Raw genomic sequence first — 13,073 nt, forward strand, 5'->3', positions numbered from 1 at the left:
TAGTTGTTGGTTTTTCTGATTATCCACGTACACTTAAAAGAAAATGTTGGATGAGGGTTCTATATATGTTCAATAGATAAAACTTGTGCATTTGTATTGTTAAAATCTATACTCCAATTGCCAGCTTAACAATCTCTGAATTGTTTCTAAAAAATTTTACATTATCACTGTAGGTTTCTCCATTTCTCCTTATAATTCTGTCAATTTATACTTTGATTATATTGTGTTAAAATGAACACAGGTTAAGGACTATCAAATTTCCCTGGAGAATAAGTTGTTTCTTTTACCATTAGTGATATGCAAATGACACCACCCTTATGGCAGAAAGCAGAGAAGAACTAAAGAGCATCTTGATCAAAGTGAAAGAGGAGAGTGAAAAAGTTGGTTTAAAACTCAACATTCAGAAAACTAAGATCATGGCATCTGGTCCCATCACTTCATGGCAAACAGACGGGGAAACAGTGGACACAGTGACAGACTATTTTGGGAGGCTCCAAATTCACTGTAGATGGTGACTGCAACCATGAAATTAAAAGACGCTTGCTCCTTGGAAGAAAAGCAATGACCAACCTAGACAGCATATTAAAAAGCAGAGACATTCCTTTGCCAACAAAGGTCCGTCTAGTCAAGGCAATGGTTTTTCCAGTAGTCATGTATGGATGCGAGAGATGGATTGTAAAGAAAGCTGAGCACCAAAGAAATGATGCTTTTGAACTGTGGTGTTGGAGAAGACCCTTGAGAGTCCCTTGGACTGCAAGGAGATCCAACCAGTCAATCCTGAAGGAAAATTGTCCTGAACATTCATTGGAAAGACTGATGCCGAAGGTGAAATCCAATACTTTGGCCACCTGATGGGAAGAACTGACTCAATGGAAAAGACCCTGATGCCAGGAAAGACATTCATGAGCAGAATATGCCTGAATATTTTAACCCAATTGGAAAACTTTTTGTCTTTTAAGTAGCAATTATTGTGAATACTGATATGTAGTTGACCTTTGAACAACACAAATTTGAACTGCACAGTTCCACTTATAGGTGGAATTTTTTTAATAGTAAATACTACATAGTACTACATGATCCACAATTGGTTGAATCTGAACACGTGGAACTTTGGATATAGTGGAATCATGTAAATGTGGAGCTGACTGTCAATTATAATCAGATTTGTGACTGCTCAGAGAGCTGGTGCCCCTAATTCCTGCATTGTTAACGGACAACTGTATTTGTTTTCATGTCTAACAAGTTATTTTTGTGACCTTGATTTACCAAGATTTCCATCTACTTTTTTCCAGTCTTTCTTTTAAATGTCTGAATTCATTTCAATAACATAGCAACAGTATTTCAGTGCTAGTGGTACAGATCAATAAGTGGGTACACTTTCTGCACAGAATTTAAAACAAAAATAAACTCAACTAAAGATGAGACTACATTTTATTATCACCAGGTGCTGGCAATTGTTTGTCGCTATGATTAGTGCTGAGTTTTGCTAATATACATGTAAGCTTCAAATAGGCATATTTTTATCACTTACCTTTTAACAGACATTGCATCTACATGAAGTTAGCTTGGTGAACTCGCAGTTAAACCTCTGTACCACATACAGCTACACACATTTTCAGATAACATTTTTACTGGTTCAGAATCACCCAAGCTTACTTCAAGGGTAGTTTCTTATATTCAATCCCTGCTGTACTACATGTTCTTGCATTTAAACAGTACATTCAAAATAAACAGTGATTATAAAGTTAAAGAAACAAAATGGTATCTTCCAGTCTATTATTCTTCTAATGCCAGGAAAAAAAACCAAAGATAACAGACTAGGTTGGCAGAGGATTCAAAAAGGGAATGTTTGAATTGCTCAATGTTTTCATCAAAAACATTTTAAAGCAAAGGATCATTTAATGACAATGTATGCCATAATTTAGCCATTTTCTCTGATTTTTGCAGAAGACAACATTAGAAGTTTTTACCAAATATGTTAGAAAATGATGAATTTTCTAGAAGAGATATTAGTGAAAATATTTTAAGAACAGAGATATTTAAAAGCCACTAGAACTGATATTAAAAAAAAAAAAGATATGGTCAAAACTGCAGTCTCAGGAAATTATTATAAAACAAGATTTCTAATGAAACTGCCAAATTTATTCCTACAGTCCTCTTTTCCTAATTTTATACATGTGAGCATGAAAAGCTTTATTAAACTATGAATAAACACATAATGACAATTTTGATATACTGTGTACTAAACACATATAAGCAAAGTATGCCCACTGATGAAGTCAGTGACAGATTTGCAAAGGCTGTCAGTTTCTCTTCTGACCATTATTGTTTGTTCCAGCTCATAATTATTACTGAAAATAATCTGTCACAAATAGAAAGGTGTTTCTTAAAAATGACTGATTCTAGGTATCAAAAATACAAAGTACATCAAAGTTCCTTTTACTATTTTGGAGGTTACACAATTTATTTCTTTTCTTTGGGAACTTACTCTTAAAATGGTAACTTGCAATTTGACTTAAGGTAATCTAAAATTAACTAACATCTCTAGCCTGCTCCGGAATAATAAGACTTCAAAATGAATGAACTGATTCCACTCTCCTGTCTTCCACATTATCACTCACAGACATTTCAAATCCACTTTGTTTTTAAATCTTCCCAGATTTATTCATCATCAACATTACTTTCATTCAATGCTACATAAACTTAACAAAACGCTTAATAATGTTTTAAAACATTGTCTCCTGTTGTCCATTTATTATTTTTGAGTTCTATTTACTTATTCCTGAAATACATCCTTTAGAGTTCTTTCAACAAGGGCTGTCAGTAGTAAACTCAGATTTTTTTTTTAATTTGCTCTCATTCATGAATAACTATCTAGGAGGGAATTGATCTCTACACTACTCTAAAAGACACTACTCCAGTGAACTATTTTTCTAAATTAATTTTTATTGGAATATAGTTAGTTTAGAAATGGTGTGTTTGTTTCTACTGTACAGCAAAGTGAATTAGTTATACATATGCATACATTCACTCTTTTTTAGATTCTTTTCCCATATAAACCATTGGTGGTTTAGTTGCTAAGTCATATCCGACTCTTGCGACTCCATGGACTGTAGCCTCCCAGGCTCCTCCATCCATGGGATTTTCCAGGCAAGAATACTGGAGTGGGTTGCCATTTCCTTCTCCAGGGGATCTTCCCAACTCAGAAATCGAACCCAGGTCTCCTGCACTGTAGGCAGATTCTTTACCGACTGAGCTATGAGGGAAGGTGAGTACATAAATCATGACCGAGTACTAAGCAGAGTTCCCTGTGGTATACAGTAGGTGCTCATTAGTTATCAATTTTATATACAGTAGTTTCTGCATGTCAATCCCAATCTCCCAACTTATCCCTCCCCTGCCTTTCCCCCTTGGAAACCCTAAGTTTGTCTTCTACAACAGTGACTCTGTTTCTGTTTTTCAAATAAGTTCATTTGTACCATTTTTTTTAATATTCCACATATAAGCGATTTCTTAAATTACCACTGAAATACTTACTTCCTCCTCTTCTGAATCACCATCATCATCATCTTCTTCTTCCATATCTTCTGCAAGAGGTGGAGGCAGAGGACTGAGAACGGTTTCCATAGGATTAACTGGTTCTTCCACCATTTTAAGGGGTAAAGGGGGGCCAATTAACTCATCATCAGAAGAGTCAGAACTCTCATCACTTTCACTGCTACTTGTATCCCTGAAAATACAGAAACAGAAACCCATTGCCTTTGCTGCAAAAAAGAACATACTCAGGAGATTGTATTAATTTCCCATGAAGCCCTGTTTCTCCTTATAACAACTGAGTTTTTTAAAATGTTTTTAAATTTGTAATCCAAACATTAATTGTGTGGCTCAAATATTTATTTTTTGAATTATATATATAGTTCTTTCTTAAGTAATGTCAAGAAACACGTATTTTAGTTGTTAATTGTATGATTAAAAAATAAGCAAAAAAATTTGATTATATTTTTAAAACATATTCATTTTTTTCAGGAAGAGTAATGTTCTTTCGTCTATTATTGTTTGAGGACACGTTTTGTATGAGTTTTTTCTTTGAAATTTTGTAAGTTGTGTTTTATGGTCTACGATATGGTCAGTCTTGCATATTTTATGTAAACTTGAAAAAAATAAGAATTCCCATTGTTGGGCTGAGTGTTCTGTAGACATCAATCAAAGGTGTTGGCCAAGGGCATCCTTAAGGTCCTTTCTCTCCTTGCTGACTCATAGCTCACTGTCCATCAGTCACAGACACAAACGCTGACATCTCACACTAATGCAGATGTGCCTATTTCTCCTTTCAGCTCCTTCCCTTTCTGCTTTGGGTGTTTCAAAGCTCTAATGTTAGGAGATGCACATTCAGGATTACCATGTGTTCCTAGAGAACTGCCTTCAAATACTATTTAATCTTAAGAAAGTAAAAAACTTCTCTTATCTATCCTATCTAAATACAGTTTAAAGTCAAAGACAAAAGCTCAGAGCAATTATATGTTAGAGGCCCATCAGACAATCCTCATGAACCAGCAAAATAACTGAGGAAGAAAAACTACAGAACACTACACCATAAGAAAGAAAACCACGGAGAGAACAAATGCCTCTATTCACTGTGTGTGAATACAATCACTGTTTGTCATGGGAGCAAATAAAGTAAGAAATGAATGTTACCTCAAAATGTTTCAATACATTGTCTGAAAAAGAAATTATTTCTCACTGCTAATCCAAGTAAGATGAGTTGCTAAATTGTTAAATGTAGCTTCCTTGGACTGTAAAAGATACCTTATTCTAACCTAGATGTCCATCAGCAGACGAATGGATAAGGCAGCTGTGGTACATATACACTATGGAATATTACTCAGCCATTAAAAAGAATTCATTTGAATCAGTTCTAATGAGATGGATGAAACTGGAGCCCATTATACAGAGTGAAATAAGCCAGAAAGATAAAGACCAATACAGTATACTAACGCATATATATGGAATTTAGAAAGATGGTAACGATAACCCTATATGCAAAACAGAAAAAGAGACACAGATGTACAGAACAGACTTTTAGACTCTGTGGGAGAAGGCGAGGGTGGGATGTTCAGAGAGAACAGCATTGAAACAAGTATACTATCAAGGGTGAAACAGATCACCAGCCCAGGTTGGATGCATGAGACAAGTGCTCAGGGCTGGTGCACTGGGAAGACCCAGAGGGATAGGATGGGGAGGGAGGTGGGAGGGGGGACCGGGATGGGGAACACATGTAAATCCATGACTGATTCATGTCAATGTATGGCAAAAACCACTACAATAATGTAAAGTAATTAGTCTCCAACTAATAAAAATTAATGGAAAAAAAAATACTTTATTCTAGGCAGTATCCTATTGATTCTCAACTATTTTTCTACCCAACACATCAGAGAACTATCATAAGTTAAGAGTGAAAGTGTCAGTCACTCAGTCATGTCAGATTCTTTGTGACCCCATGGACGGTAGCCCAGCAGGCTTCTCTGTCCATGGGATTCTCCAGGCAAGAATACTGGAGTGGGTTACCATTCCCTTCTCCAGGGGATATTCCTGACCCAGGGATCAAACCTGAGTCTTCGGTATTGCAGTCAAGATTCTTCACAGTCTGAGTCACAGGGAATCCAACAGGGACTATTATATACTCTCATTAAAGTCTTTATCAAACACCTCTATACATTCTGTAGCCACCACCATCCACCATCCCTCTACTGCCTTCCCCTTCCTAGAAGATTGAGAATTGCAATTCTAACAATCAATCTATCAAATAATTTTACAGGAGTCAAAGTGTCTTTGCCATCTAATGAAGTCTCTTCAGTATATAAGTTCCATGAAGGCAGAAATTTAAAGTCTGCTGTGTTCCCTGTTGTGGCTCTATCAGCTGAATGATGCCTGACATCAATAACAACTGAAAAGGGACTTCCCTGCCGGCCTGGTGGTTAAGACTCCATGCTTCCACTGCAGAAAGGGCACAGGTTCAATCGGTGGTCAGGGAACTAAGATCCCACATGCTACATAGCGGTGGTTTATTCAGTAAGTCATATCTAACTCTTGTGACCCCATGGACTGTAGCCCACCAGGCTCTTCTGTCCATGGGATTTTCCAGGCAAGAATACTGGGGTGCATTGCTATTTCCTTTTCCAGGGGATCTTCCTGACCCAGGGACCAAACCCCAGTCTCCTGCATTGCATGAGGGTTTTTTACCACTGAGCCACCAGGGATTTCCATATAACACAGTACTGGCTCCTTGGCTACAGTAAAAAGATTTACCTTAATATTTTGTTTCCCAAGTCCCCATTGTCTCACCAACCTTACCTGCTAATCAGAAAGTAGGCAAAAGAGATTTCTATGCAGTTTCCCTATGAGATGACAGGTCTTCTTCACTGGCTTTCATTCTCTCTCTCTCTACCCCTCTCTCTCTGCCTCTCATTATTTTTCTCCTTTGAGCTCAGTGCCCCCGTGCTCCTCTTGGGAACACAGGCAGAATATGATCAGCTTTTAGCTGGGTTGTGGGGCCTTTTCTGGCACCAGTACTACAGATATCTTTTATTACAGGCTGAATTGTGTCCTCAAAACATTCATATCTTGAAGCCCTAACTTGCAGTACCTCAGAGTATGACTGTATTGAGAGAGAAAGCTTCAGAGAAGTGATTAAGCTAAATGATGTCAATAGGGATGGGCCCTATTATAACTGGTGTCCTTATAAAAAGAGAAAACTTGAACAGAACTTAGAGGGAAGACAATGTGAAGAAATAGGGAGAAGATGGCCATCTACAAGCCAAGGAGAGAGGCCAGCAAACCCCGCCTTCATGTTGATCCTGGACTTCTAGCCTCTTGAACTGAGGGGAAAATAAATTTCTGTTGTTTCAGCCATCCAGTCTGTGCTAGCTTGTGATGAAAGCCATTACAAACCAGTACAGCAGCATCTCCTTTCTTTTCTCCCCTTAATTAGCAAACTAAAGAAATATATGGAACATCTGCCATAAGCAAGATACTGTGCTGGACACAAAGAGAGCTGGAAAGAAGTACAGAATAAAGAGAAACGTAAGACACTGGGCTTCCCTGAGAGTTCAGAGGTTAAGAATCTGCCTGCCAATGCAGGGGACAAATTTGATCCCTGGTCCGGGAAGATCCCACATGCTTCGGGGCAACTAAGCTCATGCGCCACAACTACTGAGCCCCCACACCTAGAGCCTGTGCTCCGCAACAAGAGAAGCCACTGTAATGAGGAGTCCACACACCGCAACCAGAGAGTAGCCCCTGCTCACAGCAATGAAGACCCAGAGCAACCACAAAGTAAATTTTCAAAAAATAGTTTATATAACCAATTTGACAATTTAAAACATACCTCAACAACAGAATTCTTGTATTATTCCACCCAGATTTGGAATCTGTATACCTATTTATACTGCTTGAAGTTCTTAGTAATTATGTTATATAGTATCAAATTTCACTTTAAAGTAATTTTAATGGCTGCTTTCTCCTATCACTGGATGAACTTCACAATGTGCCACTGTTTACATTCCTTCTTAGTTATAAAGGATCCTACCAAAAAAACTTATCATGAATACTTTGGGGAAAGGGACAAAAGACATAAATGACAAAATAAACATTAAAAAAATAACCAACTTGTCAACATCTTTCCAACTTTACACAGTTATACTCTGCAGTCAAAAGGCATAGATTTTAATGCTACACGTGGAATACTTTGGAAAAAATCAACTGATTCACAAAGTGACAAAGGACTTTTTCGTGGTCCTGGAGATGTACAACTGCCTGAAATGGGAGGAATCATGCAAGCTTTTTAGTATGAGGAACTTAGCCTAAATTGTGTTACTAACACCTAGAAAATGACAGTAAAGACAAGCACCTGGAAGATGATTTAGAGCAAGCTCTGGCCACACTTGAGCCTGAAGATGTCGGTTCAAGATCTTCATTTTGCCTTCTTAATTCTTTCTCTCTGTTCATCTCTTCCTCTCTTTCTCTTGCTTCTGTAAAGATTATAAAAATTTTTTCAACAGACTTCAAAATTTATTATTTAAAATGTTGAAAACTAACAAAATTACAAAGACACAGGAGTGTTACCAGTAATAGCAAAAAACTATCACTCTAAATGCCCAACACTGAGAAAACGACTGAATTTTACTATATATCAACATAATAAAAAAATACAGACAACAAGAACAGTGACAGAAGGGAATTCCCTGTCATCCAGTGGTTAGGACTCAGTGCTTTCACTGCGCTGGCCCAGGTTTAATCCCTGGCTGGGGAACCAAGATCCTGCAAGCCAGGTGGAGTGGCCAAAAAATATGTATATATAGAAAATACACAAATCTGGGAAAATATTAACAGACATGCTAAGCAAAATTAGGATAGGAACCATGACTGCAGTATGTAAAAAGATGTGCCAAGGGACAAGAAAGTGTTCAAATATAAGATTTTGGGTAACCTCACTTTTTAATATTTTAAACTATAAACTCAGCACTTCCTTCCTTTCTGACCTGCCCAAACTGGATTTTTGGCCACAGACTTGACACTAAAATTATGAGAAAAACTGAATTACATTAAGTTTCCAGAGGTTTTTACCTTGGAAAGACAAAACAAATTTATCCATGGAAATCTAATCTTTCTCCTCTGATAATTTCATTCAACAACTGGGGGAACATAGGAAGGAAATTAATTATATGAATAAGGCTTGTTCTCGATTGCTACCATCTTCAATAACCTGAGATAATCTTTAACACTTTTAAAAAATTTTAATAGTGAAGAATAATACACCCAAAGTTAAGCAATATCAAAGGGCACTCACTGGAATGCTGCACTATTCAGGGTCTTTTGTTGCAGGATATAGAGGGTGAGTAACAAGGAAATAGGCAGCAAGCGTCAACAACTAGTCACTCATTTCAAACATGGAAGATAAAAAACTCTCCAGGAAGAGGTAAGGCATAGTCACATTAATTTTTCTGTGCTTTCCACTGGGCTGAGGTGGGTTAGGAGTTAACAGTTCTGCACGCTGATGCTGGGGAGGTTGAAAACACTAAGAGAAGGATAATGCCCAAATTTAAGAGTGAGCCTGCTGGGCTCCTACCTTCATCCTGCCTCCCCAGTAATTCCCTCTGTACCCTCCAGGGTGAGGGAGGGCAGGGGAGCTGAGAGAGGTTGGGAAGTGAGGCACGGGAGGCCACACTCGGACTGCAGGCTCAGGTTTTAAGGGCAGTTCTGACACTAATCAGGAATCCACACTAAGGCACACATCATTAGTCACCTATTAGCAGCTACTTCTCCCTTTTTCCTTGCAAAGAAAACCACAATTCTCCTGATGCTGGGCCCCTTCCTGTCCAGAAGGAGTAAAGTTTGATTTCAAGTAAACCATAGTGAACCTGCAAGGGCTGTTTTTGCAACTGATGTACCACACTAATACTGGCTAATAACACATGAGAGGAAGTCAGCTGGAGGTACATTTGAGAAAGGTTTTCTTACTCCTTAAGAGTTACACAAAAGCCTTTCAGCCTGTGGATGTGGTCATCTGTATGTTAACAAAATTTTGAGTCATGAGGACAGTGAACTTAGGATAAGACAACACTCTAAAGCTGGCAAAGCAGAAAAAAGGGGAAAAGTCTTTAAGTCCTTCATATCAGGATTCAGAAGATGGAAGAGTCCCATTTCAGAGCTCTTGTCATGGCATGATACTAAACTTTTCTTATTCAAGTCATTTTGTATTAGGTCTCCTATGACTTCTTTGGAATGAAAACAGCAACAGACTTTATTTTCTTGGCTCCAAAATCACTGCAGGCAGTGACTGCAGTCATGAAATTAAAGACACTTGCTCCTTGAATGAAAGCTATGACAAACCTAGACATCGTATTAAAAAGCAGAGACATCACTTTGCCAACAAAGGTCTGGATAGTGAAAGCAATGGTTTTTCCAGAAGCTATGCATGGATGTGAGAGTTGGACTACCAAGAAGGTTGAGCGTCAAAGAATTCATACTTTTGAGCTGTGGTCTTGAAGAAGACTCTTGAGAATCCCTTGTACTGCAAGGAGATCAAATCAGTTAATCCTAAAGGAAATCAACCCTGAATGTTCATTGGAAGGACTGATGCTGAAGTTGAAGTTCCAATACTTTGGCCACCTGATGTGAAGAGCTGACTCACTGGTAAAGACCTTGAGGCTGGCAAAGATTGAAGGCAGGACGAGAAGGGAAAAACAGAGAACAAGACGGTTGGATGGCATCACCAACTCCCTGGACATGAGCTTGAGCAAACTCCAGGAGATGGTGAAGGACAGAGAAGCCTGGTGTGCCGCAGTCCATGGGGTCGCAAAGAGTTGGACATGACTGAGTGATTGCAGCCATGAAATTAAGACACTTACTCCTTGGAAGGAAAATTATGACCAACCTAGACAGCATATTAAAAAGCAGAGACATTACTTTGCCAACAAAGGTCCATCTGGTCAAGGCTGCGGTTTTTCCAATGGTCATGTATGGATGTGAGAGTTGGACTGTGAAGAAAGCGGAGCACTGAAAAATTGATGCTTTTGAACTGTGGTGTTGGAGAAGACTCTTGAGAGTCCCCTGGACTTCAAGGAGATCCAACCAGTCCATCCTGAAGGAGATCAGTCCTGGGTGTTCACTGGACTGATGCTGAAGCTGAAACTCCAATACTTTGGCCACCTCATGCGAGGAGTTGACTCATTGGAGAAGACCCTGATCCTGGGAGGGATTGGGGGCAGGAGGAGAAAGGGATGACAGAGGATGAGATGGCTGGATGGCATCACTGACTTGATGGACATGAGTTTGAGTAAAGTCCGGGAGTTAGTGATGGACAGGGAGGCCGGGCGTGCTGCGATTCATGGGGTCACAAAGAGTTGGACACGACTGAGCGACTGAACTGAAGTGACTGAACGACAACAACAACCTTTATAACAATCCCTGAAGCAGAAACTTTTTTTACTTCAGCTTTAATGGGGTATAATTGACAAAACTGTAAGACAGGTAAAGTGTACAATGTGATGATTTGGTACAAATACACACTGAGAAAGAAATCTTCCCATGGAGTCAATGAACACAAACATCACCCCACATATTTATCCTGTGTTTCTTTTTTTGTAAGAACAATTAAGTTCTACTATCTTAGCAAATTTCAGCCATATCCAATATAGCTGAAGTAAATACTACTATCTTCACTTAATAGTTTAGGAATCCAAAGCAGAGAAGTAACACTACAGTCAGAGCAAAACAGTCAATTGAGACTCCACAATGTATCTTTCCTTGATGTGACCAGACCTTCTGAAGCCTGTAAAATTATCCAGTGAGTACCACCCACTTTATAAAGCAGTGAGCCTGCCTCTCTCCCCAAAGGGCCATAAAGTACAGCTCTTTATTTGCTTACCTGTCACCAGACTATTTGGAAACTATACCCACCCACGTATCTAACTAGAGTTCCTCCCCAGTGGATGAGTGCTCCAAACTACTTGCCCCATCCAGGTGAATTATCCAATTTTTTAATTTAGCTGTTCTAATTTTAATTATTTTTCAGCCATGCTGGGCAGCATGCATGACCTTAGTCCCCTGGCTAGGGATCAAACCTGTAACCCCTGCATTGGGAGCACTGAGTCTTAACCACTGGACCACAAAGGAAGTCTCTAACTTTTTAATTTAAAACTTAACTTTTTTAATTTTTACAATAGTAAAGATTTTCTACCCAGAGAGGTTCCTGTCATCACCTGCTGCTTCATTAAAATGAGAAGAAAAAAAAAAGGAAAGACATTTGTGAGAAAAAAAATATTTTTTTTATCTCACTGTCTACTAAGGACAAACCAAAATGAGACTAATTCAATAGACTGCAGTTCCCTGACTAAAGGGGTCATTTTTGTGTACTTTACCAAGAGTAGGACCAAGCACACATTCCTGTATGTACATACAGGAATCCAAGTGCTCTGTGAATACTGTAAAGATGCTCGGTATGTTCCATTAGCAGAAGTGAATTAACTTACTCCCCAACACCTCATTTTATTCTTTTAAGTATCTCAATTTATTGGTATCTCTCTATTATCAGGTAGCTAATAGTTTGGACAGCCATTCTGCAAAAGCACCCCAGCTGTACGCAATTCATCCAGGATAACAGCAAACTATCCAAAACTACCATGTCCCAAGTGGACTGATCCACACAAACTGCAGTTCACATGAATGTAATTTAGCAGCTGAAGAACCTCACCTTCATTATATCTTAAGCATTATAGGAAGAAATGAGTGTTAAAATAGCATGCAAAGGAAATAAAACTAATAGAAACAAGCTAGAATGATGTTTTAATCATATTCTTTTTTTCTAGTTGCTCAGTTGTGTCCAACTCTTTGTGACCCCATGAATTGTAGCAAACCAGGCTCCTCTGCCCAAGGGGATTCTCCAGGCAAGAATACTGGAATGGGTTGCAACTTCCCGTCCCAGGGATGGAACCTGGGTCTCCCCCATTGCAGACAGATTCTTCCCCATCTGGGCCACCAGGGAAGCCACTTGCTAAATGTTTCTGCCATTCTAAAATGATTCAGTAGGCTACCAATTTCATGAAAAATTATATTTAATTTAAAATGTTTAGTGCAAAAATGACTACAAATAAAAAAACAAGATCAGGATTATCTGACCACATTAGTTATAATTCTTTATTAACTATTTAGAGATGTAACTACTATATACAAAGTTCTGCATTAAGATACTATAAGTATAAATATGAAAAACAAGATTATCAAGACATGAACAATACTAAAATAAATTTATAATAAAGTATTATTTTAAAAATGTAGAGAACAGTTATGTCCAGAAGAGTTTTGAATATCTAGAAAAGGTAAAATATGAGGTGAGGCCTTAAAGGATAATGTAGGATTTAGCTAGGTAGGAAGACAATCTCAAGTTAAAAAAAAAAAAACTTTTTTTAAGCTTTTCTAATTTCTAAAACCTCTGGGACAATTATTCTTTCCAAGATAATTAAATCATCCATTGAAATCATCTTAAAATCCTATCTCAATATCTTCTCAAGGAATTT

General features: G+C 38.2%; 1 protein-coding gene across 1 annotated transcript in view; it reads right to left on the minus strand.

The window, feature by feature from the left end:
* The window catches only part of WDR70 (WD repeat domain 70), a 270,216-nt gene that overhangs the window by 249,920 nt on the left and 7,223 nt on the right, over positions 1-13,073 (minus strand). The window contains exons 4-5 of the mRNA XM_043887199.1: positions 7,907-8,027; positions 3,538-3,730 (exon numbers count right to left, since the gene is read on the minus strand). Of these exons, the coding sequence (XP_043743134.1) occupies positions 3,538-3,730; positions 7,907-8,027 (314 nt within the window). The remainder of the gene's footprint in view (positions 1-3,537; positions 3,731-7,906; positions 8,028-13,073) is intronic.

The sequence above is a fragment of the Cervus elaphus genome, chromosome 25, assembly GCF_910594005.1.
Source record: "Cervus elaphus chromosome 25, mCerEla1.1, whole genome shotgun sequence".
Taxonomy (NCBI): domain Eukaryota; kingdom Metazoa; phylum Chordata; class Mammalia; order Artiodactyla; family Cervidae; genus Cervus; species Cervus elaphus.